General features: G+C 40.7%; 1 protein-coding gene across 3 annotated transcripts in view; it reads right to left on the bottom strand.

Annotated features, from left to right (window-relative positions):
* Positions 1–6,634: 6,634 nt before the first annotated feature.
* Positions 6,635–26,603, bottom strand: part of LOC149232428 (uncharacterized) — a 220,505-nt gene continuing 200,536 nt past the window's right edge. Inside the window, exons 4-14 of one of the 3 annotated variants that reach the window (XM_089379406.1) lie at positions 15,640–15,720; positions 15,445–15,527; positions 15,233–15,348; positions 14,971–15,090; positions 14,640–14,752; positions 14,225–14,543; positions 8,042–8,122; positions 7,876–7,926; positions 7,681–7,758; positions 7,320–7,397; positions 6,635–6,986 (exon numbers count right to left, since the gene is read on the bottom strand). In XM_089379406.1, the coding sequence (XP_089235532.1) occupies positions 6,936–6,986; positions 7,320–7,397; positions 7,681–7,758; positions 7,876–7,926; positions 8,042–8,122; positions 14,225–14,543; positions 14,640–14,752; positions 14,971–15,090; positions 15,233–15,348; positions 15,445–15,527; positions 15,640–15,720 (1,171 nt within the window). In that variant the 3' untranslated portion in view covers positions 6,635–6,935. Of the gene's footprint in view, positions 6,987–7,319; positions 7,420–7,680; positions 7,759–7,875; positions 7,927–8,041; positions 8,123–14,224; positions 14,544–14,639; positions 14,753–14,970; positions 15,091–15,232; positions 15,349–15,444; positions 15,528–15,639; positions 15,721–26,603 lie in introns of those variants that run through there. The other 2 variants (XM_089379405.1, XM_089379407.1) reach the window with 2 other exon arrangements.

Here is a 26,603-nt window from a genome sequence, read left to right as displayed (position 1 = left end):
GTAAGTTAGATTTGTTTACCCTAGTATTACATTGGCCAAGATCAATTATCAATAATTATCAATAAAGATTATAAATTTAAGTGTTTAATTTCATTTATTACATGTATGTTAGATTTACTAGCTTGAGGGTTACATTGGGCAAGATCAATCTTTTGGATAGGATGTCCCATTTGTCAACAGCATATTCTAGAACTATCGGCTTGTGTTGTTAGAGTTAGTTTGAGGGACATCACTTAGTACTTCTTTAGAGCAGTTTTTTTCTGGGGTCTTTGGCAATGCTAAAAGACACTAGTGATATTTATTTATTTATTTGTGAAAATTGAACTGTAAGTTTGTGTTTTTTATCATGAGATTAGTTCTTTCTCTGCATTAAGTTAAATATAGAAGGATGGGGTTCATCATTATTGATTGGGAAAAGGATCTTCGTTCATCAAAGATGCCTAATCTGTGGATATCACACATTGCTTTTATTTCTACTAGATGGTGCAAATTACTTTGCTTTTATTTCTACTTTAGTAGTTCATTGGAAGGAGCTATGAAACTATTGTATATATGTTTCCACATTTTGGTTTTCTGGTCATAAATATTTTCCTTCAAATGTCTCTTCATGGGAGCACTGAGTGGTTGACAAAATGGGATGTTATTTGCTCCACCCAATTTCAAATCCCACAAGGAGACATCTTCGGCTCATTGTGATAAGGCTCAAAGAGTAGGCTCCCCCACCCTCGTGGAGCCTCAGCCCTCACTAAGTCATAGATTGCTAGTATATCTGGCTTATGGGATGTTGAATATACCCTTCGTGTTATAATGGCAGCTGCTAGTTTTGATCTTGGGCTTCCCCAAATTACTCTAAATGCACCAAAATAAAAATAAATAATAATAATAATAATAATAAAACCCGCAAAAGTCAACCTTATATTCTTAAAAAAAACAAGCAAAGCGCATTTTCAACGTTATATTCTTAAAAAAACAAGCAAAGCCCATTTTCAGCCTTATATTCTTAAAAAAACAAGCAAAGAGCATTTTCATTTTATGTAATTGTAATTTCCATTTCCACCGTAATGGTGTTATTGCTTTCTTGCTTTCTGTTATTGATTGCGTGCATTTCAGTTGATTGGGCTTCCAGCTATAGTGCAAGTGTCGAAGAGTTTATGCAGGGCAATCTTTAAGTTGGGCTTGAAACTCGTCCTGCAAATATGATGCTTGATTTTTAAAAAAAGGCAACGATCTTTAAATATACAATATACAGGTCCCAAGGAGTGGAGCCAATGGGATCAAAGCATGTCATGGTTTTCCCTTCCAATATAATACACAATAAAGGGATACTAATTTGGTCCAAGGAATCAGGGATAACTCTGTTGGTTCGACCCTCTCAACAAAAGTTATAATGCCCAGGGAGATTGCGAGATCCATTCCCGCCGAGTCTTGCAAGGTTACCCACCACTATTTAAATTGGCGATTTCGGATTAATACTATTTTCCCCACCAATATTTACATTGGAGATTAATACTGTTTTTCATAACGAGGAAGAGAGAAAATGAAGTGTAAAAACTTCGGGATAACAGAAGATATATATAAAAATATTTTATTGATAAAATGAATAAACAGATGATGATGATTTACACTGGGTTGCCTGGCTTATATACCGCCATGGGCACCCTTTGGGAAAGGGCATGATCTTATGATCGTGCCCTTTCGCCTAACTAAACCTAAATTAATTAATAAACCTAAAATTAACTATTTTTTACATAACATTGCCTTCCTCTCGAAAGAATGCTTTGTCCTCAAAGCATATGTAACGACGGATGTTGTTGAAGAATGATTCATTCTCCCAAAAAGCGTCTTCTTCGGGTAAGTCCTTCCACTTGATCAGATACTCCAAGATGATCAAAATCACACACTTTAAAAGATCTTGGATTAATCTCTCAATTCCCGCTTTTTGGAGATGTGGATATCGGTATGGCTTGATGTTGATGGGGTTTGACTCTGTTTTAACTTCTGTTCTACGCTCAATTTCTGTATTAGGCAGCATCTTCATAGGTAGGACTTGAATCTCTGGTGATTCTTCTCTGATCATATTTGTAGATAACATTTCTAATTGGTGACATTGTATTGCATAAGCAGGTGCTCTTCTTCGACTCAACTTCATCATCTGAGATGATGATACAACATGATTTTCTGGTGCTTGGAATCCGTGTAGCTTGTACTTCTGACCTCCCCATTTGAATTTTATAAATTGTATTTGATGGTTGGCGGCATAAGTACCTAAAGTTCGTAGCCATTGGATACCTAAAACTACATCTACTCCTCCTAACGGTACTGTGAAAAACGGAGACTCTAAACTGAAGTCTTGAATCTGCAATTTAACCTTATGACATTTTCCCACCTTTTCAATCTTCTTACCGTTAGCTATCATCACTTTCATGTTTGGTAAGGGAAATGAAAATATATTGAGTCTTTTTGCCATGGTTGCATCTAAAAAATTGTGTGTACTTCCAGAGTCGACGAGAACCACTACGTTGTTCTTCTTTATGTGTCCTTTTAACTTTAAGGTCTGAGGTTGTGATATACCTGTCATGGCTGATAATGACACTTGCGGAATACTTCCGTCATCTAATTCTGGTGAGAATTCTGCGGCGTCTTCTGTGTCTTCTATGTCATAATCTTCACTATTCGAATCAATGGTTGCTTCACACTTATATAGGTTCTTTGGTTCTTTTCCTTTAGCACATCTATGTTTGGGGTCCCACTTCTCACCACATCGTTTACATTTACCCTCTTTTATCCTTTGCATTTCCACATTAGATTTTTCATCTTCACGACGATGTGGTGGAACATATCTTGTATTATTTGAGTCCACATACTGAGGTATCCTTCGTCTTGCATAAGCTTTTTCCGTTGTTGACCAAAATATTGGTTCGGATTTCTTTTCAGCTGTTTTTGCTTTTCGTCTTGCTTCTTCTATAGATGTAATATCATGCATCTCAAGTTCTGCTTGTAAATGGGTTTTGAGTCCCGAGATGTATGACTGAATTAGACGAGATTCTGATAACCCTGGTACTCGTGTTACCAAAGTCTCCCATTCTTGAGTGTATTCATCCACACTCCCTTTTTGTCGTAATTTAATGAGTTTTGAAAAGAACTCTTCTTCCCTCACACCTTGGAACCTTTTGAAGAATGCATCTTTAAATCTCCTCCAGCTAATGACGTGTGTTGTCTTTTTCCACCACATGTACCAGTTATATGCTTCTCCCTCCATTTTCATGGATGCATGTCTGAGCTTTTCGTCATCGTCAGTGATGTCATATATTTCAAAGTATTCTTCTGCTTTATTTATCCATGCCACATTGTTTTTTTCGTTCCCATCGAATTTAGGCATCTCAACCTTTACCCTCTTCTGGTATGTGGCTAATGGTTGAGCAAAAAGAGGGTGTTGACTAGTAAGGGTATCCCAAAGTTGCTTGTTTGTGAAAGCAGTGTTACTTGCTTCTTGGTGGTGTGTCATTGATTTTTTTGGGGATTCATCCTTGTCATGAGAATCTGTGGACTTAGTTGACTCTGGCGAGATGTGTTCTTGATTCTCTTCACCTTCTTTCAATAGCTCTTCGGGTGTACAATTCGACTTTTTACACAGACTTTTCAGCATTGTTAAAACTTCTCTCAAGCTTACCCCTGTTTGGACATGTTGACTTTCCATTTTTATCTCTATTCGATTTGTCGTATCTTCAAGATTTTTTATTTTGTCTGCTTGCTCCCCAAGCTTGCTCTCGACGTCATTTAATCTCTTACTGACTTCGTCATGGTTGTTATTTATCCTTTGCTCTGCATCCAACAACCTTTTCTGGAAATCCGCCATTGTCATTGTCGACATTGAGCGGGTCTGCGGAGGCGTGTATTTATTTGCCAGCTAAAAAAAATTTTCCTTTCCCCTCTTTTTTTTTTTTTTTTTTTTTTTTTAATTAAATTAAATTAATTTAATAATTTAATTTAATTAATTAATAAATATATATTTTAAATTAAATTAATTTAATAATTTAATTTAATTAATATAAATATATATTTATTTAATTATAAATTATAATAATTAATTTATAATTATTAATTATTATAAATATATATATATATGTATAATTTAAAGTTATAAATTATATAACTTTTTAATTAAATTATATATATAATATATATAATTAAAATATAACGTATATATATAACTTTTATATAATTTATATAATATATATATATAATTTATATATATATATATATAATTTGCGATTACGTTAAAAGTATTGTTATATAACTTATATATATATATTATAATATATATATATTTATATTGTAAATTATAATATATATATATATTACAGAACGTCACGACTACCGTTTGGTTGATGAACCGTTCAAAAAAAATCGAATATTACCGTAACCGGCACGACTATTAACTTAACCCTTGCCTATTCAACAAATACCGAATATTACCGCAGCACGTTGATTTAACTAACCGCTGGCAGCACGTTGATTTAACACCCGTAACGCAGAGCGGTTGTAGCAGATGGTGATGGCGGAATTGGCTGCAGCTAGTGCCCTGATGAATGGCGATCGATAGCGTGGAGGAACGTCCAGCAGTGGCTAGGTTAGTTTCTCTTTCAGCAGTTGGCAAGTCGTCTGGTGGTTGTGGTCGTCTATGCTAAGGCAGCGATGGCTGACTGGTCACACGGAAGACGACAGGCTAATTGCAGGGGAATCGAAGGATGAACGCGACAAAGAATCAAGCTATGAGCAAAAGCAGGAGCGGTTGAAGATGGGAAGTGGTTTGCTAGCACGCTGACAGATGGCTCTAGAGACGATGGCGGTGGTAGGTGTTGTATGAACTACAGACAATGATGGGTGTGGTCAGATGTTGACGATGCGAGGAACCAACGGTGCAGGTAGACGGATGAAGGAACTGTGGTCGGTTTACGTTTGACGGTGGTGGCAGAGCGAGGGCGGAAGAATGGCGAGTGTGGGGAAAAATAATGGTGGTTAAACAGCGTTGCAGGTGGCAGGATCGATGCTCTGATACCAGATGAAGTGTAAAAACTTCGGGATAACAGAAGATATATATAAAAATATTTTATTGATAAAATGAATAAACAGATGATGATGATTTACACTGGGTTGCCTGGCTTATATACCGCCATGGGCACCCTTTGGGAAAGGGCATGATCTTATGATCGTGCCCTTTCGCCTAACTAAACCTAAATTAATTAATAAACCTAAAATTAACTATTTTTTACATAACAGAAAATCTGCAGAACTTATTTATCCAATAAAAACTAAAGAGGAAAAAATGGAATTAAAAAGGAAAAATGGAAAAAAAAACGAATGTTACAAATAACTTAGTGCCGTAACCGATTCAGGACAGACAACAAAGATAATTTCTACAACTTCATGATAAATGATTTTTTAAACCGGAAACGATGTACTTGTTTTAATCCCCATATATTTACTTACCTTCAAAAATCTATAAAATAAACCAAACAAAGAATTTGGGTTGGAATATTATGCTCACCAAAGGAGTCTGGGACATCTTTAGCACTTAGATATACAAATACTTCGGAATTGACTTCAAAACAAATCTAAGTCGGGATGGTTGTAGAAAGAAAAGAACTTTGGGGTGGGAAAGCATTTTATGTTTTTCAAAACAGGGGTACAGAGGCAGAGTTATGGAACTGGAAAATCACTCAAACTCTTTTGGGGCTTCTTGTGATTCCGGTGATTCTCTATGGTTGCGAACTGTGGGTCAGTCATACATCCGACATCCAATGGAAACAAATTAAGAAAATTCAGAAGCATTTGATTACAAACAAATTCAAAATTAAAAGTGTAGTTCCTTATGCTCTCTTGTTAAGTGAAACAAGGATTGTTCCTATTGAAGCAATTGCTATGGTGTGAGTCATAAGGTATTTAAAAAAAATTGACCAAATGGAAAAGGGCAGATGACCTAAGGTTGTCTTTAATAACATATTGTGCAAAAAAAAAAAAGACTTGGCTGCAACAAAATAACAGATGGTTTACTAAATGGGGTATTTGTTTGAACACGTGTCCCATAAATAGTAAAGAGATAAAAGCTTTTGTTATGGATAAGTTCCACAAGCGTACTTGGGATAAGGAGCTAGGGAGAAAGAAAAAGTACATTGAAGTGTTTAATCCCACTCATAGTCATCAACAAAAAACGTACATAGAGGCCATTATTTCTTGGAGAGCCAAAACTCTTATTGCTCAATTAAGAACTAATTCTCATCAACTCCGTTGTGAAACAGGGCGCTGGAAAAGACCAAAAGAAGTGTGGGAGGAAAAAGTATGTATTTTTTGTCCTTCTAGAAAAGTGGAAACAGAAAAGAATTTCATTTTAGAATGTGAGGCCTTCAAAGACAACAGGGAAAGTTATGTAGATATTCTGGCAGCTAATTCTTGGGATAATCTATTTAACAAGGGGTTTGTCGGAAAAATGGGAGCGCTTATTGTGAGGCTTCACAGGAAAAGAGCCAAATATATCAACCAGATGAAGAAGCAATCTGTTCCATAGGCTATCTTCAGCCTCGTAGACGTTAAAATAATTTTATTTCTTTCTTTTTTATGTATCATGAATGCATTTACAATATTATTCAACTACAAGATCAACCAGCATTTTCAGCGTATAGATAAGTATTATGAATACTTTTACAATGTTATCCAACTACGAAATCAACAAGCATTTTCAGCAAATAGATACATTATGAATATATTTATAATGTTACCCAACAGATGAGATTAAAAAATTACAGAAGCTACAACTCCTTAAATGATCCATTTTTCCTAGTTCTGCAATTGCCTGGCAGTCAATAACGTCTAATACAATATTATTAAATAATCAGAAAACAGAAAATAATATGCACTTCAAAAGGTCGTCACTTCAGTTATTTAAGCCCTTCATCCACGCCAACACCATAGTGCCCGTATTGTGCAGCCTGTCCAATTAGAATTACATTTATAAGATTCTACACACAAAAAAGGATAAAATTAAAAACCTTAATCATTTGAAGCTATTCTTTAGAATAATATATAAGACAAGTTTTCTCAGATAAGAGAAACAAACAGCTAAATTGTACTGTCAATTAAATCTAATAAGATGCTTGAAGTTTATGAAAAGACCGCAAAATCATAAACCCTCGGTACAAAATTAATGATCTGCTGGCTGTGAAAGCACTGGGCGTGAGACAATTAATTTGGTCACAAATCATTACATCCTCTAAGTTTATAACAGCCTCATAGTCTTTAAACAGTCCAAAAGGTTGACTTGCCTGCGCAGTCATTCGCTGTTTGTTCAACAATTGAGTCATCGCTTTGCTCCTAGCAGAATTAGGCGACATGTACATTCTCTGCATAAGAAATAATCGTCCTCTGTTAGAACAGGCAGCAGAAAAATGGTCAGAATAGTAGAGAGCTAACATGAAAAAACACCACCTCGTGGTTGTATTGACTTGGAAGTTGGCCCAACAAACACACTGAATAAATTAATACCGTGTTCTTAAAGCAATTTACAAGTGAGAACTGTGGGCATGATGGAAAAAGAAGGGTAGAGGGCATAGCCCCTTCACAGATGAAATATCAAATATCTAACACCTCTTATAACTGATATGCTAAAAATAATAATCTGCTCACCTTCTGAGTTGTTGACAGGGCTTGTTTCTTGTCATGCCTGGGAGTAAAATCAAAGATATCATGGAGAAACGAATTCACCTGCAAAAAAACAAACATAAAATGAACTAATCGGATATCCTTCTAATGATAATAGGAATTTGATTTTACACTCTCTTACAGGATGCCTAGAAATTAGCACCAAATGACACAAGTTACCTGCATGTGCTTCTGAAAGCCACCTCCAAGATAACGCCTTAGCATATCCAACTGGCCATAAGATAATACGTTAGCGACGAAAACATCCATATAATCCCCATGGACTACATAAGACATTCACAAACAAAAATATCACTAAAGTGGGAAGCTAGGAGCCCGTCAATACCTGGATTGTTTGGTTCCATGTTTGTATTTTTAGAGCATCACCGTTTTGTAATTTAACATTAGTCTCGGATTTCACACCACCCTGCATTAGTAGAAAGAATATTCATAATATATTATAGGCTGATGGTTGACAACAGTACCAGAGACATGGGAGATGAGAACCAAAAATTTGGAGGGGAATATCATAAGGAATGGCAAAATAGCATGTAGATAAATATAGAAAAATTAGATAATGGTAGTTCATAAATATCAAAGATTCTCGAGAGGATCTATCAAGATTCCAGCCAAATAAATAAAGTGAAACTGTGAGACAAAATCAAATATATGTGAATGTTTAAGCTTTAGCAGTTATGGCTGATGGTCAATCGTTTGACTAGCTCCATACATCTAAGCGTTTTGGTACATTTAGCACCTGGTGATTTATCCCTCTTAACCACAAAATCACTAAAATACCATGTATTCACTTTGTAAATAACCCATTTTGTACGTATGAAAGGCAAACGAAAACCAACAATACTCTGGGCCCATATACCTGCATCAGGCCCCAATTTTGACTCTCTGTCTATGCAAAGGCAAACTTTCGTTTTAAAACATAAAGAATGCTTAACTCTTCTAACCTGAACTCCATTTAAATATTGGCCTAAATGACAGGATTACCAAGGTGGGCAATAGCCCTTTTATGCTATAAATAGCTCACTTCTTTATTGTGGGCAGTAGGCTGAAATTCCCAAGGACAGCACAGTCATTCTGCAAGAAGGCCAAGCTACTTGTGGAGATTCAATTTTTTTGAGTGGGGCAGAAAAATTTGATCCCGGATCGAGTGATTCCAGAGGCAGAGGGAGCAGCCCAGATTTTTTGTTGAGCAGATCTCTAGCTGGACACAGTGGTTTTTGCAGCAGTTTGCTAGCGCAGAGCCAGCGTCGGGTGGAAGGAAGAAGAGCACACACGGAGGGAAAATTTTCCTCGGGGAACTTCTACTCTCAAGAAGTTCGATTTTTCTTTGCAGATCAGCAGTCGTTGTGAGCAGATTTTCTCACTCTAGAAAGGAGTGCGAATAGCAGAGCAACAGCTGAACAGAAAGAAAGAAGTTTTCAATAGTTCATTGAGATGGCCACTATTGGGCTTTGTGATCAGCGCAAGTTGGATGGAGCTTCCAACTACGTCCTCTGGAAGGCAAGGATGTCCTTCCTTCTAGATGAGTTTGGCATGAAAACATATATTGATGCAGTGGTAGCAACTCCCCAAGATGCAGATCCGCTGAAGGAGTATAGAAAGGAGATGGCATGGGCGAAACGATTGATCCTAGATGGAGTCTGGGATCATGTTGTTTCACATATAGCTGGCAAAGATATTGCCAAGCAGATGTGGGATGCTCTCGCCACATTGTATCAGGGTACTTCCGAGCAGCGGAAGATGTACCTCGAGGAGAAGTTGAGGCTCATCCGGATGAAGAAGGGGGAAGGCATAGACCCCTTCCTCACTAGGATTCAAGAGGTCCGAGACTAGTTGTCAGTTGTTGGGCAGCGCCTCAACCTACAAAGCTTGTGAGATTGGCACTCAACAGTGTCATCGAGGAATGGCAGGTCTTTGTCCAAAGCATATTGGGTAGAGGCAAGCTACCAGATTGGGACAGGATGTGGGTTGACTTGCAGCAGGAGGAATTGAAGCAAGTTCTTCTAAAGAGCTCCATTAGTGGCAACAACAGCAAACAGAAGCAAGTGAAGGAGGAGGAGAATGTGGCCCTCGCATCAAAGGGTTCCAATCAGAGGCAAGGGGAACAGAGGAAGAAGAAGAAGAAGGACCTATCAAAAGTCAAGTGCTTCAGATGTGGTGAGCTTGGTCACTACAGTACCGAGTGTCCTCTCAGAAAGAAGGACAAGGAGGAGAAGCAAGACCAGAAGGCAGCTTCAGCAGAGATCGACAGGTTGTCCTCCAGGCTGGAGGAATACTTCGCCTTGTTTGTTGATATACCTCCAGGAGTGAGGTGGGGAGATTTGGTGTTGTAGCCCCAGAGAGCTACAGAGATTGGGCAAGATCCTTGAGGAGTCCATCTCATGGATCAATACCTTGCTACGAGGGCCCACTGTATTCAGTGGCAGGATGGATTAGTGACCCTTGATGCAGTCAGATGATAGAGTGACAAATGCAGAGACTAGTAGCAGTCAAATGCTAGGGAGCGCAATGCAGAGTTGGAAGCAGTGCAGTTGGCACAGTGCAAAGTCAACAACAACGCAGATTCTTCAGTGACAGTGTAGATACTAGCAGCAATCTAAGACTCAGGTGACAGATGGATTATACTTATCAGTGTTGATAATATCGCCGAGATATCGGCGATATTCGGAAATATCGCGATATTTTCGGCGAGCCGAAATATCGCCTACCAAATATCGCGATATTTTAAGGTTTTGAAAATATCGTGCAATTTCCGATATATCACCGATATTTCGAAAAATATCGCGCGACGACGGAAAATATCGCCTGGTGACACTGAAATCTTTCCTCGCAGCCTACAAAATTCGATTTTTGGTTTTTTTCATGTCATTTTGTTTTTCTGAGCGCTGGAGAAGGAATGTGGTTGCTGCCAAGGAGGGTTTGAACGTTCCATAGCCATTATTGCCAATTTGCCACCAACAACGAAGATTTCTCTAAGCTGCAAGTGCCAAGAACAGTGAGACAATCTCATTCTTCCCTACAATCATTTTGCTTGGTTTTTGTTTTCCATTTCAAAATGCAAGGGTTTTAAATTTATCATCATAGTGTGTAGGAGAGAGATGCATTGAAACTCTTTGCAAAACATAGTGATTCTCAGAACAAACATATATTCCAGAATCCAAACATTAATTGCTACATCTGTTTCAAAAGATTGCACAAGTCATCAAGGTTTGTCACTATGTTTTCATTGCTGCCATCATAGATCACTGTTAGTGTCAAATTATTACCACTGTTAAGAAACTCTCCATGCCACTATTATGGCCATACATCATCATCGAGTTACTTAGAGGATCATTGTTGTCAGGACTCAGGAGAGTCAAGCTCACTGTGATGTGTCACAGACTCACATCTATATCAGGCCTGTATCATTGTCAAGTCATCATCAGGTTCATAATAAGTTAATAACTAACCATCTAAATGGGGGCCGTTTGGAATTATCCAAAACATCAAACAGGTCTTCTTGAAACAAATGTGGCACGTTGTAATCTTTCAATAAATCTGGTGCAACTTCACCGAACTGCACAAGAGAAATGGTGTATTGACTATTAGCAATACCACACATATTTTATAGAAAATAACTTCATATCACTGTCAAGGTAATACAAATACAAAAGAGGTCACTGCTAGGAGGTTGAATACCGAGGTCTAATAATGCACCTACAGCAGTGGTATAACTATAATTATTAATTACGTAACAGTGATATACAGTCACCTCATTTCCTTGGCATATCATTTGCATTGTTAGGCTCTTTCATTGCTTGGCATCTTTGGTTAAAGTGGCAATTATTGCATGATACAAGCTCACTCTTTTTTTCATGCCCATTGCAAATTTGCAAATAATGTAGCAAAAAAAGTTAAAACTGTTTTTTTTTTCAACTTTCTTATGCACCCTCTTATTGCCATTTTTCATTCACATTGCAAAATGCAAATAATGTAGTAATTTTTTTTGAATGAGGTTGTTATTACTTATTATTTTTTCATTTTGTGTTGGGGGGTTTAATGCCAATTTTTTGTTTTTTTTGTGCCCTAGGTTTGAATTAGTTCACTACATAGTACAAATGTCAAATATGCCAAAAGCCTTGGACCCGTTTTGGGAGTATGGGGAGGTTGTAGGTGGGGCAAATCAGGCATATATATCATGCAACTTGTGTGGGACCAAGATGTCAGGAGGGATTACACGATTGAAATACCATCTGGCTAAACTCTCTGCATATGATGCAAATGTGATGCCTTGTATGGTTTCTAGTGCAGAGGTTATACAAAAAGCTCGTGAAGCAATTGCTGAACAAGACAGAAAGAAAGCTGCTAGGGAGAGGCCAATGGTCTCAGATAGATAGCTGCTAGTTTTATTTGTTTTGCAACTTTTGCTACATATAAGTTTATAACTCATGATGATGAAACACTTTTAAAGTTTTATATATGTGATGTTGTTTTGTTTGAGTCCTTGATTGGACGATTATCACTATCAGGGATCAGCAGGGTATGTGATGTTATTTTGTTTGAGTCCTTGATTGGACAATTATCAATTTATCACTATCAAGGATCAGCAGGATATGTGATGTTATTTTGTTTGAGTCCTTGATTGGACAATTATCAGGGATCAGCAGGATTTGGTATCGCCTTTGAAGTTTGATGTATCATTTCTATTTGACATCATATATATCAATGCCTTCTTCATATTTATGTGCCAATGTGTTTAGTTCATGTTGTTATTGCTTTATATGTTTAGAAATCTGAAAAAAAATGAATATATTATGCATTTTTTATGCTTGCCGATATTTGTCGATATTTGCCGATATTTTCGCCGATATTGCCGATAAGATATTTTCTGGACCCTCGCCGATATTTTCCCGATACCGATATTATCAACACTGATACTTATCACAATTGATTCAGTATTTTGGATGTTTTTCAGTTGCAGCAACAATAGATGAGAGGGAGTTGCAGTGCAGATGCAGTGTTGGCAGCAGCGTGGCAATGTCAGCAGCAGGGTGCAGCACAAATGCAACATATATCAGAGTTACACAGTGGTTGGTGGGCAGTATGGCCATACGTCAGCAATGTGACAGGAGATGATGCAAAGACAGGGTGCTGCTATAGGGTGTGCAGTAGCACTTGAACACATTCCTCGCTAAGAGGGAGTGTTACTTTTTGTAGCATCGAATGTGTTCTAGCCTTGAAATTTTGTGGAGAGACTAGAATACATGAGATCTCCAAAACCCAGAAATCGTTTCTGGAAATTCCACCTAGAAATAACTTAATTAGATTATTAACCAGTTTTTAAATATTTCCTAAGTCTAAACTTAGGGAATATGGTTAATTAGTCAGTATTAATTAAGTCAAGGCATGAATGATCTAGAAACTCACACGAATCGATTCAAAGATGATTATAGCCATTGATTAAGTTTTAATCTTGGTCGTTGTTGCTCCAACAGAGGATTATAAGAGGAGGTCGATGTGGTGATGGAGAATATACTTGAGAAGTTCGATTTCTGAGCAGACTGATTTCCAGAGTAGCAGCAGTCAGTTGCTAGAAAGAGAGCTAGATATCGAAGTAGTGTGAGAGGGGCATAGACAGTGATCCGGAGGAAGCTTTTCCACATCTGGAGAGGCAGCAGCATGAGGGTCAAGTTATCCAAGAGAGGCAGCACAGAGGCTCTGTGTAGTAGCTTCAGCAGGGAGTTTGATTTGCTAGTGATGAAAAATCATTCTCAGTTCCAGAGGTCAGGCAAAGGCTCCAGAAGGCCACAGAGACGATTCCCTCAGCAGCTAGAGGCAGAACGACTTCATCAGTGGCAGTTTCGAGCCACAGATGTTGCAAACAATGTGGAGACAGCGCAGGAGAGGCTCACGCTGCATTTTGGAGGCCAAGTTTTCTGAAGGCAAGTCATGCCAAAGATTGCCTGTGGGAGAAGGGAAATTCCCTTCAGTATTTTGCCTAGATTTTCTTGTTGTGGATTGTCAGTGTCAGGCATCCAGTTTGTACTCAGATTTTTCACTGCTGCATAATATTAAAACCCTCATCTGCTGCACCAGTTTTCCCACGTTGGATTTTTCCAGGGACTTTCGTCCAAAAATAGCTGTGTTATTTTTATGTGTGTGTGCTAGCATTTCTTCCAGCGTTTATTCTTCCACTGTTTTATTTGTGTGGATTGCAGTGTGATTTATTCAGTGTTTGTCGTAACAAACAACAAATAAATTGTTAAATTAAATTAACAATTAGGAAAATAATTTCCAGTTGCTGCAATAGGATTCCACTTTGGAATTTTCACATGCATTGTACACTCAGTTGCACTAAATGGAACTGGTGCACACTCGGTAGATATTCAATGGTCAGTCATTCAAGACTCAAACTCAATTACTACAGTACAGGCACTTTAAAGGAGCTACAACCTTCTGATTCCATTTTACCTGATCTGTTTTATTTAATCAATAAAAAAAGATCAAAATAGGGTTATAACAAGTAACAAACCTCTATATATGCCAAAAATTCATTGAAAGAGCTCCGTTGGCTATTTAGTTCTTTCTTAGAGATCCCTTTCCCACCAGCTTCAGTGGATAAAATTCTCATATGTTCAATAATTTTCACTTTCAACACATCCAGTGATGATAAATTTCCAGGGGGGTTATCTTCCTCATCACCCTTATTAATTGAGTTAAAGGTATCTAAATCATTTCCATTCTTATTTCTTGATCTTGATGCTTCAAAGATAACAACTATTGCTTTGCCTGCAGCTATGCGCACTGCGCGATTATCCATTTGTGTGAGTGACAGTAATACGGGTAGAGTTCTGCATAAAAGAGACGTATTATAATATTTCCATTATGGACACAGGTATAAACTTTGACTCCAATTGCAGAAAATGGAATTAGCCAGATTCACTCACTGTTTTACAAAGAATGAATCAATTTGCTGCTTGGGGATTGTTGTCAGAAGGAAAGACCATGAACAAAGAGCAGCTGTCCTCACTTCAGGTGGTGGAATTGTGATCCCTGAGACCTAAAAAACAAATAAATGGATAAGCTAAAACAACAAAACTGAATTTCCCTGTTTGTAAGTGGAGGTTACATCCAGCAAGATACTAGCATAAGTGCCATGAGTAGATGCTCAAAAAAATGTATAAGCAATGCTTAATTTCCTTATTTGCAGAGTCTTCTTTTAAAAAGGCAACAGCATAAATGCAATGAGTAGATCCTCATAAAGATGAGAATATCCACCTGATCCGCATGGCCACATCCCTTGTGTCTGCTTACTTGCCACAAAATATCCATCGATTTCTGTGTGTCTTCAATGTCAATCCCACCTACAAATGTGATTATTGCAAGGGATTCTAATGCCTACAACAGCAATAGGACACTCCAAATTGTTATCAAGGAAAGCTCACGAACATATAAAATATAATGGTAACTTTTTCATAAAAGATCCTTACAACTGCAGTGATGAATGATTTCATAATATAGGAATATAATCTCCACTTACTGAGATACGATTTGTCGCATTACAACTTTGTTTGGCTATGTGAGACAGGTGAGGAATTGATTCTTCAATTATTTGATGCGTAATTTTGCCAGCCCCAACAGTTATGGCTAGCAATCCTGCAGATTTTAAGAAATCCAAAATCAAAGCAGAGTATTCTCAGGATTTAGGTCATTTTTCAGTCTACACTACCCATTTAAGAATTGACTCTGTACCAAGAGCATGTGCTGCTAAAGCAACTTCAGAAGCAGAACCTCGCTTAATTGAACCAACATATTGGTGCAGCAATGTTTCATATCTGCACGAAAACCAGCCATATATAGTCAGAAAACTAGACATACCACCACTTTGCATGTAGATAAGTAAAAATTAGATTTTAGATAACTAAAATAAGACATATCAGTATATACCTTCTTAATGCAAACACAAGCTGCACGTTGCTTGTAAAGGCATCAATAAGAGCATTTAAGCCACATTCTCTACTTGATGATCTGAATCTCTCAAAATGACAGAGTCAGTAGCTTCATAAAAAATATCTCTTCCCAAATATACTAGTTCTTATACAAGAATCTAATCATTCAAATTTTGAAATACATCTAACACCATCCAGGATCTCTGGTTCCAAAAGGAGCTCCCCTCCAGCATGAAAATTATTCCTTAGAGTAAACTCCTAGTCTATATATCATTAGATGTCATACAACCCACACATTACATTCACCCAAACATCTGCTAACCAACCAATTGCAGTCAAATATTCCATTCAAAAATGATAATGAACAATATACATTACCACCCACTTCATCAAGTAATTTCCATACCTAAGTTTTGAGTATGCCTAAAAGCATTTTTGTAAGATTGATACGACTGATTCATATGTAAAAATGAGCGCAAAGCATGCCCATAAATGTAAGATTAAATTTATCCCAACTAATGATGTGGTGGTAAAATGGGTTCATCACCAAAGAGCCAATAAAGAAGCACCAGCCAATTCGCTGAGGAACAAAAACTAAACAATATGCCACTGTCCAGAATAAAAGAATTGATGTGAACATTGTGCAATTACTCAAAAGCATATTCCAGTGACAAAATAAGGTTCCAACAGTTACTGCTGTGCAAGGGTAGCAAGATATACTCAGTGAATTATCTTGCTACCCTTGCACAGCAGTCACAGTTGGAACCTTATTTTTTGCTGGAATATGCTTTCGAGTAATTGCACAATATTCACATCAATTGTTTTATTCTGAACAGTGTAGCATATTGTTTAGTTTTTGTTCTTAAGCAAATTGGCTGGTGCTTCATTTTGGCTCTTCGGTGATGATCATATACATACACAGAGAGAGAGAGAGAACAATGTGATGAAAGTCACAAAATGGAGCCTCATACAATATAAGTTGTAAGAGGGTCCATGCCAATGCAAAAGTGGAGTAAAGCAAGGGAAAGAGAGGTGTAGCCTCTCCATCCAAAATTAAAAGAAAATGTGGAAGGCTTGACATGGGGATAGAAGGCCTCCACACCAGGTAATGGGCGCCATGTTGTATACAAGTGGAGCCCAAAGGTTGGAACATCCAAACGGAGCTGTCAATGACCAAAACCAATTCTAAAATAAGCAACAAGCGTAGTCACGGGGGATCAAAAAATGTAAAGACCCGCCAAGGAATGAAGCACGAATATATGGCAAATGTGTGGCTTCTCATCCACATCAACAAGATCCACCATGTCAACCTCACTCCACTAGGACAATGACCAGTTACAGCCTCATGTAACTGACTATTGGCCCAATTGTCAACCTTCCAAAGGAAATAAATCAAATAAAGAGAGAAGATAAAGATAAGATAAGATAATTTTATTAATGTCCAACAAATGACCATAATAGGTCAACGGGACTGTCGGGTACAATGATTACAACATGCCAAGCCGGTGGACCAAACGGTCCCCTTTAACATTTCTTTTTAAAGAGCAGAAAATACATCTATAATCTAAGTAAATGTAAATGTAGAAGCTAGGAGCTCTCAACTTCGAAACGAAGCTCTGCGATGAAGCAGAGAAGGAGAAGGAGAAGGAGAAGGAGAAAAAGGGAGTTTCCTGTCCAGTCCCTACTCCTAACATCCAAGGTTGAGAGAAGAAAATTGGGAGAAGCTTGTCAAAGTCTATTGTCCTGTGGGCATACTGAGCTATCACTGTTGTCACCTGGAGATTCTAGGGCGCCTCCCGGGGGTGGATACAATCCTGGAGTGCTGGTGCAATCTGGTGGGTCGGCCCCCCCGGGATCGCACTGATCTGGTCTCAGTGTCTGTGGGTCAGTCAATGGTTCTTTTGGTGCCCCGTGCTGATGGTAGCGCCCTAAAGAAGTCTGTGATCTGCTGCGTGGTGTCCGATCTAGTGGGGGGCTGAAGAAAACGGGCCCGAAATCTGAAAGCCTCCCGGAGATAAAGTGCAAGGCATCTCGGATCAACATATCTAAGGAAGCTGGACAAAGTCTGAGAAGACCTAAAGAGACAATGGAAACGACCTCAAATCTCGTAGTAAGAAGGGCATCCGAAGATGAAGTGGGTCTCTGTCTCTATCTCCTGTAAGTGGCAGAGCTAGCAAATCCTGTCTGCCCTATCGATGTGGTGATCTGTCTCCACTCGGAGTCTGTGAGACCCAACTCTGAGCTGCCCGAGGGGGATTCTAAGAGCATGCATCCAATGCTGGAACGTGTACTGAGGTCTGATGATGAGCCCATCCCTGATCTCCAGGCAATGCTCCACGTAGAAGGCCATTTTTGGACGCAACCCATTGGGAGGATTGGTCCATGTAGTCTGAACATATCGTCTGTAAATATCCTCCTTAATGATTTTATTCAGCTCTTGTTGATTGGGAAGGAGGTGGCCTGGAGCATTCAGAGAGTACTGAAAGGGAGGGAGATGGTCAATCTAGATTCCTGAAGCCTCCAGAAGCTCGGTCACACCGGTGTACCAACATTTGGATCGGCCTGTCTGCATACGGGCGATGTTCTCCGAGGAGCAATATGCTAAATATGGGTATCTATCTCGACCTTTCCTCGTGTCTGCCAGTCCTCGGATCCTGTGCAGGAGCGACACTAATCTGAATATCACCTCTAGGCGGAAAGGTTGAGCCCCGAACTCTGCTAGAATGATGTGTTGAGGAACTGTCTGCTTGCACCTAATGAAACGGCGCAAAAGGAGGGTCTGGACCCGCTCCGCTGAAGCCCAATCTGACTCTAAGAGAGAGGGACCCCAAATCTCTAAGCCGTAAAGTATTGTGGGACGAATCAAAGTGTTCATGATGCTCATTTTGGACGAGATGTCCTGGAAATGGTGCCGGAAACACTGCCTCTCCAGAAGGGCTAGGGAGCCATACCCTTTGTTGATCCGAGGCTGAAGGGCTGGCCGCAGGCTGAAGCGAGGCCCTGAAAACTGAACTCCCAAATATGTATAGGTGCTGACAATATCGATCTCTTCTCCTTTAAATAGGAAGTGGAAGTCCGAGGTTTTCTTGACTCCATTGAAAATAATCACTTTGGTTTTACCCAAGTTCACAGTTAGATGCCTCCGGTCACAAAAAGCTACGAGAGCATCCAGCTGTCTCTGAAGGCCTTCTTGGGAGGAGGCAATAAGGGCAATATCGTCTGTAAAGAGGAGGAAGGAAATCAGGACCTGGTGGAGAAGACACCCATCTGTCTCCTGGATATGCTCCCAGAGGAAGGACTCAAGCTCATCGATATAGATCCCAATTAAAGTAGGAGAAAGGGGGCATCCTTGCTTGACTCCAATGGTGCTTCGGATGAAATCCGACATTCCTCTGACTGTGCGGAGATGGCCAAGGACGATCTCATAAAGGCGCATGATAGCTGTTAGGAGGGTTGAGGAGATGCCAATCTCTCTCAGTCTCTGGAGAAGATCTTCCCTCGGGACTGAGTCAAAGGCCTTCCGAAAGTCTACAAAACAGCAGTACACTTTAGAGGATCGATGCCTAGCCTCCTCAATCATCGCACGAAGAGTAAGGATGTGGTCGATCGTCTAGTGGTTTGGGCAGAATCCTGCTTGGCCCTTGGCCTTGAGTTGTCTCTGCTCAAGGAAATGGGAGAGTGTCCTGTGGAGTGCTGTAGCATATAGCTTGGAGAATGTGTGCCCAACGATGATTGTCCTGTAGTTGTTGGGGTCGGAAGTAGGCCCTGACTTGTGGATCGGGTAGATAATGTGGTGTGACCACCCATCCGGAAATCCAACCCGAACCACCTGGTTGAAAAGGTCCACCAGATATCTTACTAGGGGGCGAAGTCCATGCTTGAAGAATTCCGCATGGAAGCCTTCTTCATCTGATGCCCTGCTGCTATTCATTGTCCATATTGCTTCTCTGATATCTTTGTCGGAGAAAAGGTTGCAGGAGGTGGGGGGAAGTAACCTGAATCAGAGGTTGCCCAGGAATGTCATACAGCTGGGAGTTGTGAGAGAACATTGAGGCAGGATCAAGGTCGACTGGGGTAGGTGAGAGCCGGGAAAGGATGGTCCCCCAGAAATCTTTAGGGGAGCGAAGGAGGAGAGTAGAAAGAACCTGTCTCCTGTGGGCAATGAAGAGGCGCTTCTTGCGGCGAAGGAGGCGACGGTAGGATGAACAGAGGTCAGGGTATGTTGGTAAGGAGTTTCGGAATGTGTGTCGGAGATCATGATGCATAGACTTGCATTCCTGGTCATACCATTTATTCATAGGGTAATTTCCCGATTTGCGGGAGGTGGTGGTTGTACGTGTAGAATGGAGGAAGGATTGGAGCACAGCTTCCCAGATTGCATATGTGAGGCACTGGTTGGTTTGGCTTACTCGGGAAAGAAGAGCATTGTTTTGAGACTGAGTGACAAAGGGGAAAAAGACAAACCTATTCACAGAGAGCTAACGTTGTCCAAGCTTGTATTTTGCACAAAAAAAATATAATTCGATAAGTGTGACAAAGGGTACTAATCTACAAATTACAACAGAAAGTAAGAATATACAAGTTCTCAGTCAGATACCTTATTGCTTCAGATTGTAAAAACAAATCCATGAGACTTTATAAAGAGTCAAACAAGCCACTTCTTTCTAGAATTTTCCCACATTGGGTTTTCCAAGGTAATCTCTACATTTTATCATGTGTGATGATTCTTCTTGCATTAAGTTATTTGACATTTGACTACACAATCATTGTCATTTGCACAACATAAATATGCACAAAAGAATAGTTTTCCACGTATAATTAATTAATGATCTATGTTGATGAATCAATTCAGCGATAGACTGATCAATTACAAATCATCAAGAACAAATTGGCCCTAAATAAAACTAGTTTGTTCCTTACAAACTATCTATGCAACCAAAAGCCATATCCTCCATGCCAAAGCTTTGGCTAGAATTTTGTATGTGACATTGAGAAGAAGAATTGGACACCACCTCCTACCAAATCTGTTTTGAGTCTTTGACCCCTTTCAGGGATGAGTTTGACAAGACCAGGATCAACCAATTCCACCATACACCCACAAGTAATCGCTTCTGTCACATTTTCAAATATACAAGCCCTATCACATGCCACGATAATTTGTAGAATTCCCCGGAGACCAGCAAGACCTAGAGATTTATCATTCTTGAGCGCCTGCACGGCTGCCTCCAACTCAAGCTCCTACAAAGAAACACTGTCTTGAAAGGATAAACTTATGAGGAACTACCTTGCTTAACAAGTTTCATACAAGCGTCTTGTTGACCACTAAAAGTGTACCCAAAAGTTTTGAAGACTCCATGCCCAAGGATGTATCAAAGGCTTCATGCATTATCAAAGTTCACTATGTCATCAGCGTTTTTCAACTCTACTTCTCATCTTCTTCTGTTGTACTCAAATTCCACAAGCCCTGCGGGGATGATATAAAAGTGATACTAGTATGATGAGTCGAGTCATGTAATAGGCCTGGGTGGCCTGGGACCTTGTCATCAAGTGAGTTTACTCTGGGAGGTTTTTTTCACTTGGTTAATTATCATTTTCTTCCGAGAATTTAATAATTAATTGAGTTTTTTCCTCCAATCATAACCCCAAAGTCGGAGTGCGGCTTGATGGTGAGGCTTTGGGTGAATCCTAGTGTCTAGGGTCATTGTATATTACCATACTAAATCACACATAAAATTCATGGAATTTGATTAGGTCTAGGGGTCATTTTTTAAATTTTTTAAATTTCCCGCAAGGCAGAAATTTGAATAAAATCTGAATGTATGATGTAATAAGTGGTGTCTAGAAGAAGTTGTATGGGTTTGTGTGCTCGAAATTACACCTCTCACTTGTTGTTTTTCCAAGACCTTGGTGTCTAGGATAGAATCTTAAATCACTGACGCTACCAAACCATGAATCACAACGAAGATACTTTGCGCAGCGGAATATAAACATCAGTAAATCTACTAGTGCACAAACTATACACAACTTTTTACACAATTTTGTATAATAACCCAACTTCGTTATATTAATCAAACTAAATAATACAATAGTCTAGGGCTCCTATACCAAGGATAATGGCCCTCATACATCTACTGATACAAGAATCCAAAACTGAGGCTTGGTGTCGGTCCATCGACAACCAATCTGCCCTCAACAAGATATCTACCCTCAACAAGATAATCTGACCATCCGGCTGTCACATGCTCTCTCAGCTCCTCTCGATCACATCTTGTACCTACCCAGTCCTTCGGCTTCCAATCTGCAGCGCTACCTCTATTAATGATCCAAGTCCATTTGGCCACTGAACCTCGGCTATCCAATCTGCTCACTAGTTGTGCCTTAGTCCATCAAGGGCACAAAACATCGAGACTCCTGTCGAGTTGTTCATAACTCTGTTTGTGAACAACTCTCATCTGCCCATTGTTGCTCTTCATCTACTCAGGGACTTTAGCCCACTATAGTTTTCATCCGCAGCTCCAATGAAGACTAACATAGGGCACGGAGGGTTGCCACCTATCACTGCAAGATGTACATCCCACAAAGAACACAGGCTAGGAGGATTGCCCATCATCTGCTGTAAATGTCCTTCTCCACACACAAGTCCAGGGCTACAAAAACTGCTCCTGGATGATCAGACCCTTGAGCTCAACAACTACCATGCTAGCAACCACCTAAATCCATGAAAATGGTGCACAATAGGTTCCAACTTGGGCACTATCACGCTGTCCTCCAACAGACCATAAATTCCCAATCCACTGTCCACACTTGGTCCATTCTCACGCTGCCCTCCAACAGACCACGACTGACCAATCCTTGTTGTAGCATCTACTCATTGTTAGGGCATCCCAACCACCTAGGAAATCCTTCCTCTTGGCTAATAATAGACTTCCAAACTCTCCTCTCCTAGCACACCATCCACTAGCATCAATTCAACCTTAACACATCAATACAAGACATACCTAGCCCTGTGCAGCTTTTGCGTCACCCTGTTGTAGTCTGCTACACACTCAACGCTCGCTTGTGATGCCTGCACTCGCATTCCTGCACTCGACGTTCCTGCACTCGCGCGTTCTTGCACTTGCGCTTCCTGCACTCGTTGCCCGCACTCACGTTGCCTACACGCGAGCTTCTTGCACTCGCACTGCCTTTCTTGATGTGTAGACTATGAAAGATGCTTCTTGGATGTGTTAAATGAATCTCCTCCACCTTACATTTATACACAATATAAGGGCTCCATCAAATCACATGTGTGGGCTTGACAACTATTGATTTGGGGTAGCATCGGATGTGCTCTAATCACGAAATTTGGTGGAGAGTTTGGGGCACATGAGATCTCCAATACCCATAAAGGGTTTGGGTAGATTCTAAACAGTCAGAAGATATTAAAATAATTAATATTTTTAATGGAGTCCCTAAGTCTAAACTTAGGGAAAATAAAATATTAATGTGTATTAATATGAAACTGTGTTAGAATGGTCCAAAAGACATGGATCAAGCCAGATCTAATCTTAGCTGTTGATTACGGACTTAATCTCGGCCATTGATATGTCAACAGGAAAAGTATAAGAAGAGGCTTGAGGGTCACTTGGAGAATACACCAGAGTGATCAGTCATTCTATTCTCTAAAGCGGGGTTTGCTAAGAGAGATAGAATTAGTGATCGGGAGTTACAGCTGAGGGGCATTGAGTACAGAGAGACAGAGAGGTAGAGATAGTGTTGGGAGAGTAGCGCAGTAGTAGGGTAGAGTGACGCAGAGCCAGCCAGGGCTCACGCAGGGCCACGCAAAGGCAGTCGGGAGCTGCGCAGAGCCTCAGAGAGGCTAGCGTTGCTGACACAGAGGGCCAGAGGGCTAACGCAAGGCCTCCTAAGGCTGACGCAGACCCATCCGGGGTGACGCAGGGCCAACGCTGGGCAAAGTGGGGCTGACACAGTCCAGAGAGGCTGACGCTGGGGTTTTTGGGGCAGACTAGCATTGAGGAGCTGCCAGAAGGATTATCCAAGGTTTCAGCGAGGAGATTTGTCAGAAACTGAGAGGTATTACTGCCAAGGAAATTCTCTGTTGGGTAGGCCAGTTTCGGCACCCAAATTGTACTCTGATATTGCTTAATAAGAAAACCCTCAGATAGCTGCACCGGTTTTCCCACATTGGGTTTTTCCGGGGACATTGGTCCAAAAATAATGGTGTCATATGGTGTGATTGTTTCTGTTTCCTTTAGTTGTTGATCTGTAATATGTTGAGCATGCACTAGTGTTTATTTTCAGTATTTACATTGTAAATAACTTGTTAAGTAAAATAACAAGTAGGTAGGAATAAATCAGATAAAGTGCATGGAGGGTTTCTAACTAAGTAAACTTAGAAACTTCAACATGGTATTGGAGCGTGATTGCAGATCACAGGAGGACTAAGGACATCAACCAAGTGGAGCAATCGCAGTAGAAAACAGCTATCCCGAGGTGACAGAAGTTGTTTCTAGCAAAGCAGCAACAAGGGAAGGGTGACGCAATGCCTGCGTCATCAAGGGTGAGCCGGGAAGAGGCAATGCAGAGGCTAAGGAAGGCAAAGGGAGCCTCACGCAGAGCCACGCAGAAGCTGGGAGGGCTGACGCAATTGGCTGAGGAGGCCGGGTTGCTGATGCTGGGATTGCACAGAGCATAAGAGCTCTCACCTTCAAGTTGCTGGGGTTTAGAAGGCTGTGGGAATATTGCAGAGTGGAGCTAGTGAGGTACTGTAGTCAGAACAACACCTGACAGAGCAAGGCCAAGAAGAGGGAGTTGCTACCGAGGGTTTCTAGCCGAGAAACCCGGATCAGTGGTACGGTTGCACAAGACGATCAGAGTAGGGGGCATCTCGACAGCGGCATGAAGATTTCCAAGGGGGAAATCGGGACTCAGAGAGAGTCCAGAAGAGAACTTCTAGACAGGAAGTAGAGACTCGAAGGAGTTGAACAGAGAACTTCCAGGAGGGAAGTAGAAAAGCATCATGGCACTACACGGAGTAAGAGACCAGGATAGACTGGACGGAGCATCAAACTTCGCAGTCTAGAAGGCCAGAATCTTATCCGTACTTGACAGAAATCGTGTCAAAAACTTCGCCTTGAAGGTAATAGCTATCCCAGTCGACCCCAATGATAACGACAAGTACGAGGAGGCAATGGCGACGGCCAAGAGCACCATCCTTGACGAGGTCAAGGATCATGTAGTACCACACATTGCCGAGAAGGAAACGGCATATGAGATGTGGGAGGCTCTCAAGAAATTGTACCAGCATACTTCTATGCAGAGAAGAACGCTACTTGAGAACCAGTTGAGGTCGTATGAGATGAAGAAGGGAGAACCAATCGACACATTCCTCGGAGGACTGAACAAGATCCGAGATCAATTGACTGCTATAGAAGCCATGCCGGATTAGGAATTGATGATGAGGATGGCCTTGAATGCAGTCTCAGAAGACTGGGAGGTATTTGTCCAGAGTATATTGGGCAGAGGGACACTTCCACCTTGGGATGAGATGTGGGCGGCTCTTTGCCAGGAAGAGATCAGACAGCAGTCGAAGACAGGTAGCAGCAGCAAGGGGATCAAAGTCAAGCAAGAGGAGGAAGATGTTGCCCTAGCATCAGAGGGAAAGCAGAAAAAGAAAAAGAAGAAGGATCTCTCCAAGATCAAGTGCTTCCACTGTGGGGAGTTGGGTCATTATGCGTCCTAGTGTCCGAGGAAGAAGAGTAAGGGAGAGTCTTCCGAGACTAAGGCAGCGCCAGCATAGGTAGAGAAGGAAGTTTTGACAGACGATGACTGTGCCATGAGTGCACACGCACCACTTCAGCGGAAGTGGGGAGACATCGAGTTGTGGTCAGACAGACTACAGGCGATGAGGGGCAAGATCCTCGAGGTACCTAGCCTCTTGGATTAGACCTTGCTACGGGAGCCTCGAAGAGGAGTAGCAGGACTGGCTGATGTGGGTAGAGACAGATGCGGATGAAGCGGCAGAGAAAGCTACAATGCAGGAGTCCCGAGACAGCGCGAGGCTAACAGGCTGCAGCAGTGCGAGAGGCACAGGAGTGTTGCACCAACGCAGGATGGCACAGAGAAGTGTGCAACAGTGCGAGATGCAGGGAGTTGTTGCAACAACGCAGAGGTCAGAGAGGGAGCACTTGTCAGCAGCAGAGGGAGCTTCAGCATCAGGAGGGTCTCTAGCCCAACAGGGAGGTCAGATTGGGAGATCAGTTACTTCTTAGTAACTGAGTTGCAGTGCAGTAGTGGGCAGCACAATGCAGCATGATGAGAGGATGTGCAGTGCGGATTCAGTGCTGAGAGAAAGGACCAGCAGTAGCACGGATGCAGAGGGAGTTGTCGTATAGATGCAGCAATGGCAGTGGCAGAACCATGGCCAGCAGTACAGGATGCAGCAGTGTAGAGGATGTTGGGCAGGAAGGCCTAGCATCAGCACAGGTACCAATGCCAGATGATTAGAGTAATACTCAACGAGGAGTATTGCTAGAGCACAGTCCTCGCTAAGAGGGAGTGTTGATTTCAGGTAGCATCGGATGTGCTCTAGCCACGAAATTTGGTGGAGAGGTTGGGGCACATGAGATCTCCAATACCCAGAAAGAGTTTGGGTAGATTCTAAACAGTTCAGGAGATATTAAAATAATTAATATTTTTAATGGAGTCCCTAAGTCTAAACTTAGGGAAAATAAAATATTAATGTGTATTAATATGAAACTGCGTTAGAATGGTCCAAAAGACATGGATCAAGCTAGATCTAATCTTAACCGTTGATTAGGGACTTAATCTCGGCCGTAGATATGTCAACAGGAAAAGTATAAGAAGAGGCTTGAGGGTCACTTGGAGAATACACCAAAATTATCAGTCATTCTATTCTCTAGAGCGGGGTTTGCTAAGAGAGATAGAATTAGTGATCGAGAG

The sequence above is a fragment of the Pinus tabuliformis genome, chromosome J (assembly GCF_031772625.1).
Source record: "Pinus tabuliformis cultivar Carrire ecotype Pingquan chromosome J, CPIR1, whole genome shotgun sequence".
NCBI classification, from domain to species: domain Eukaryota; kingdom Viridiplantae; phylum Streptophyta; class Pinopsida; order Pinales; family Pinaceae; genus Pinus; species Pinus tabuliformis.
The sequence above is the reverse complement of the archived record's forward strand: the minus strand, read 5'-3'. Positions and strand labels throughout refer to the sequence as shown.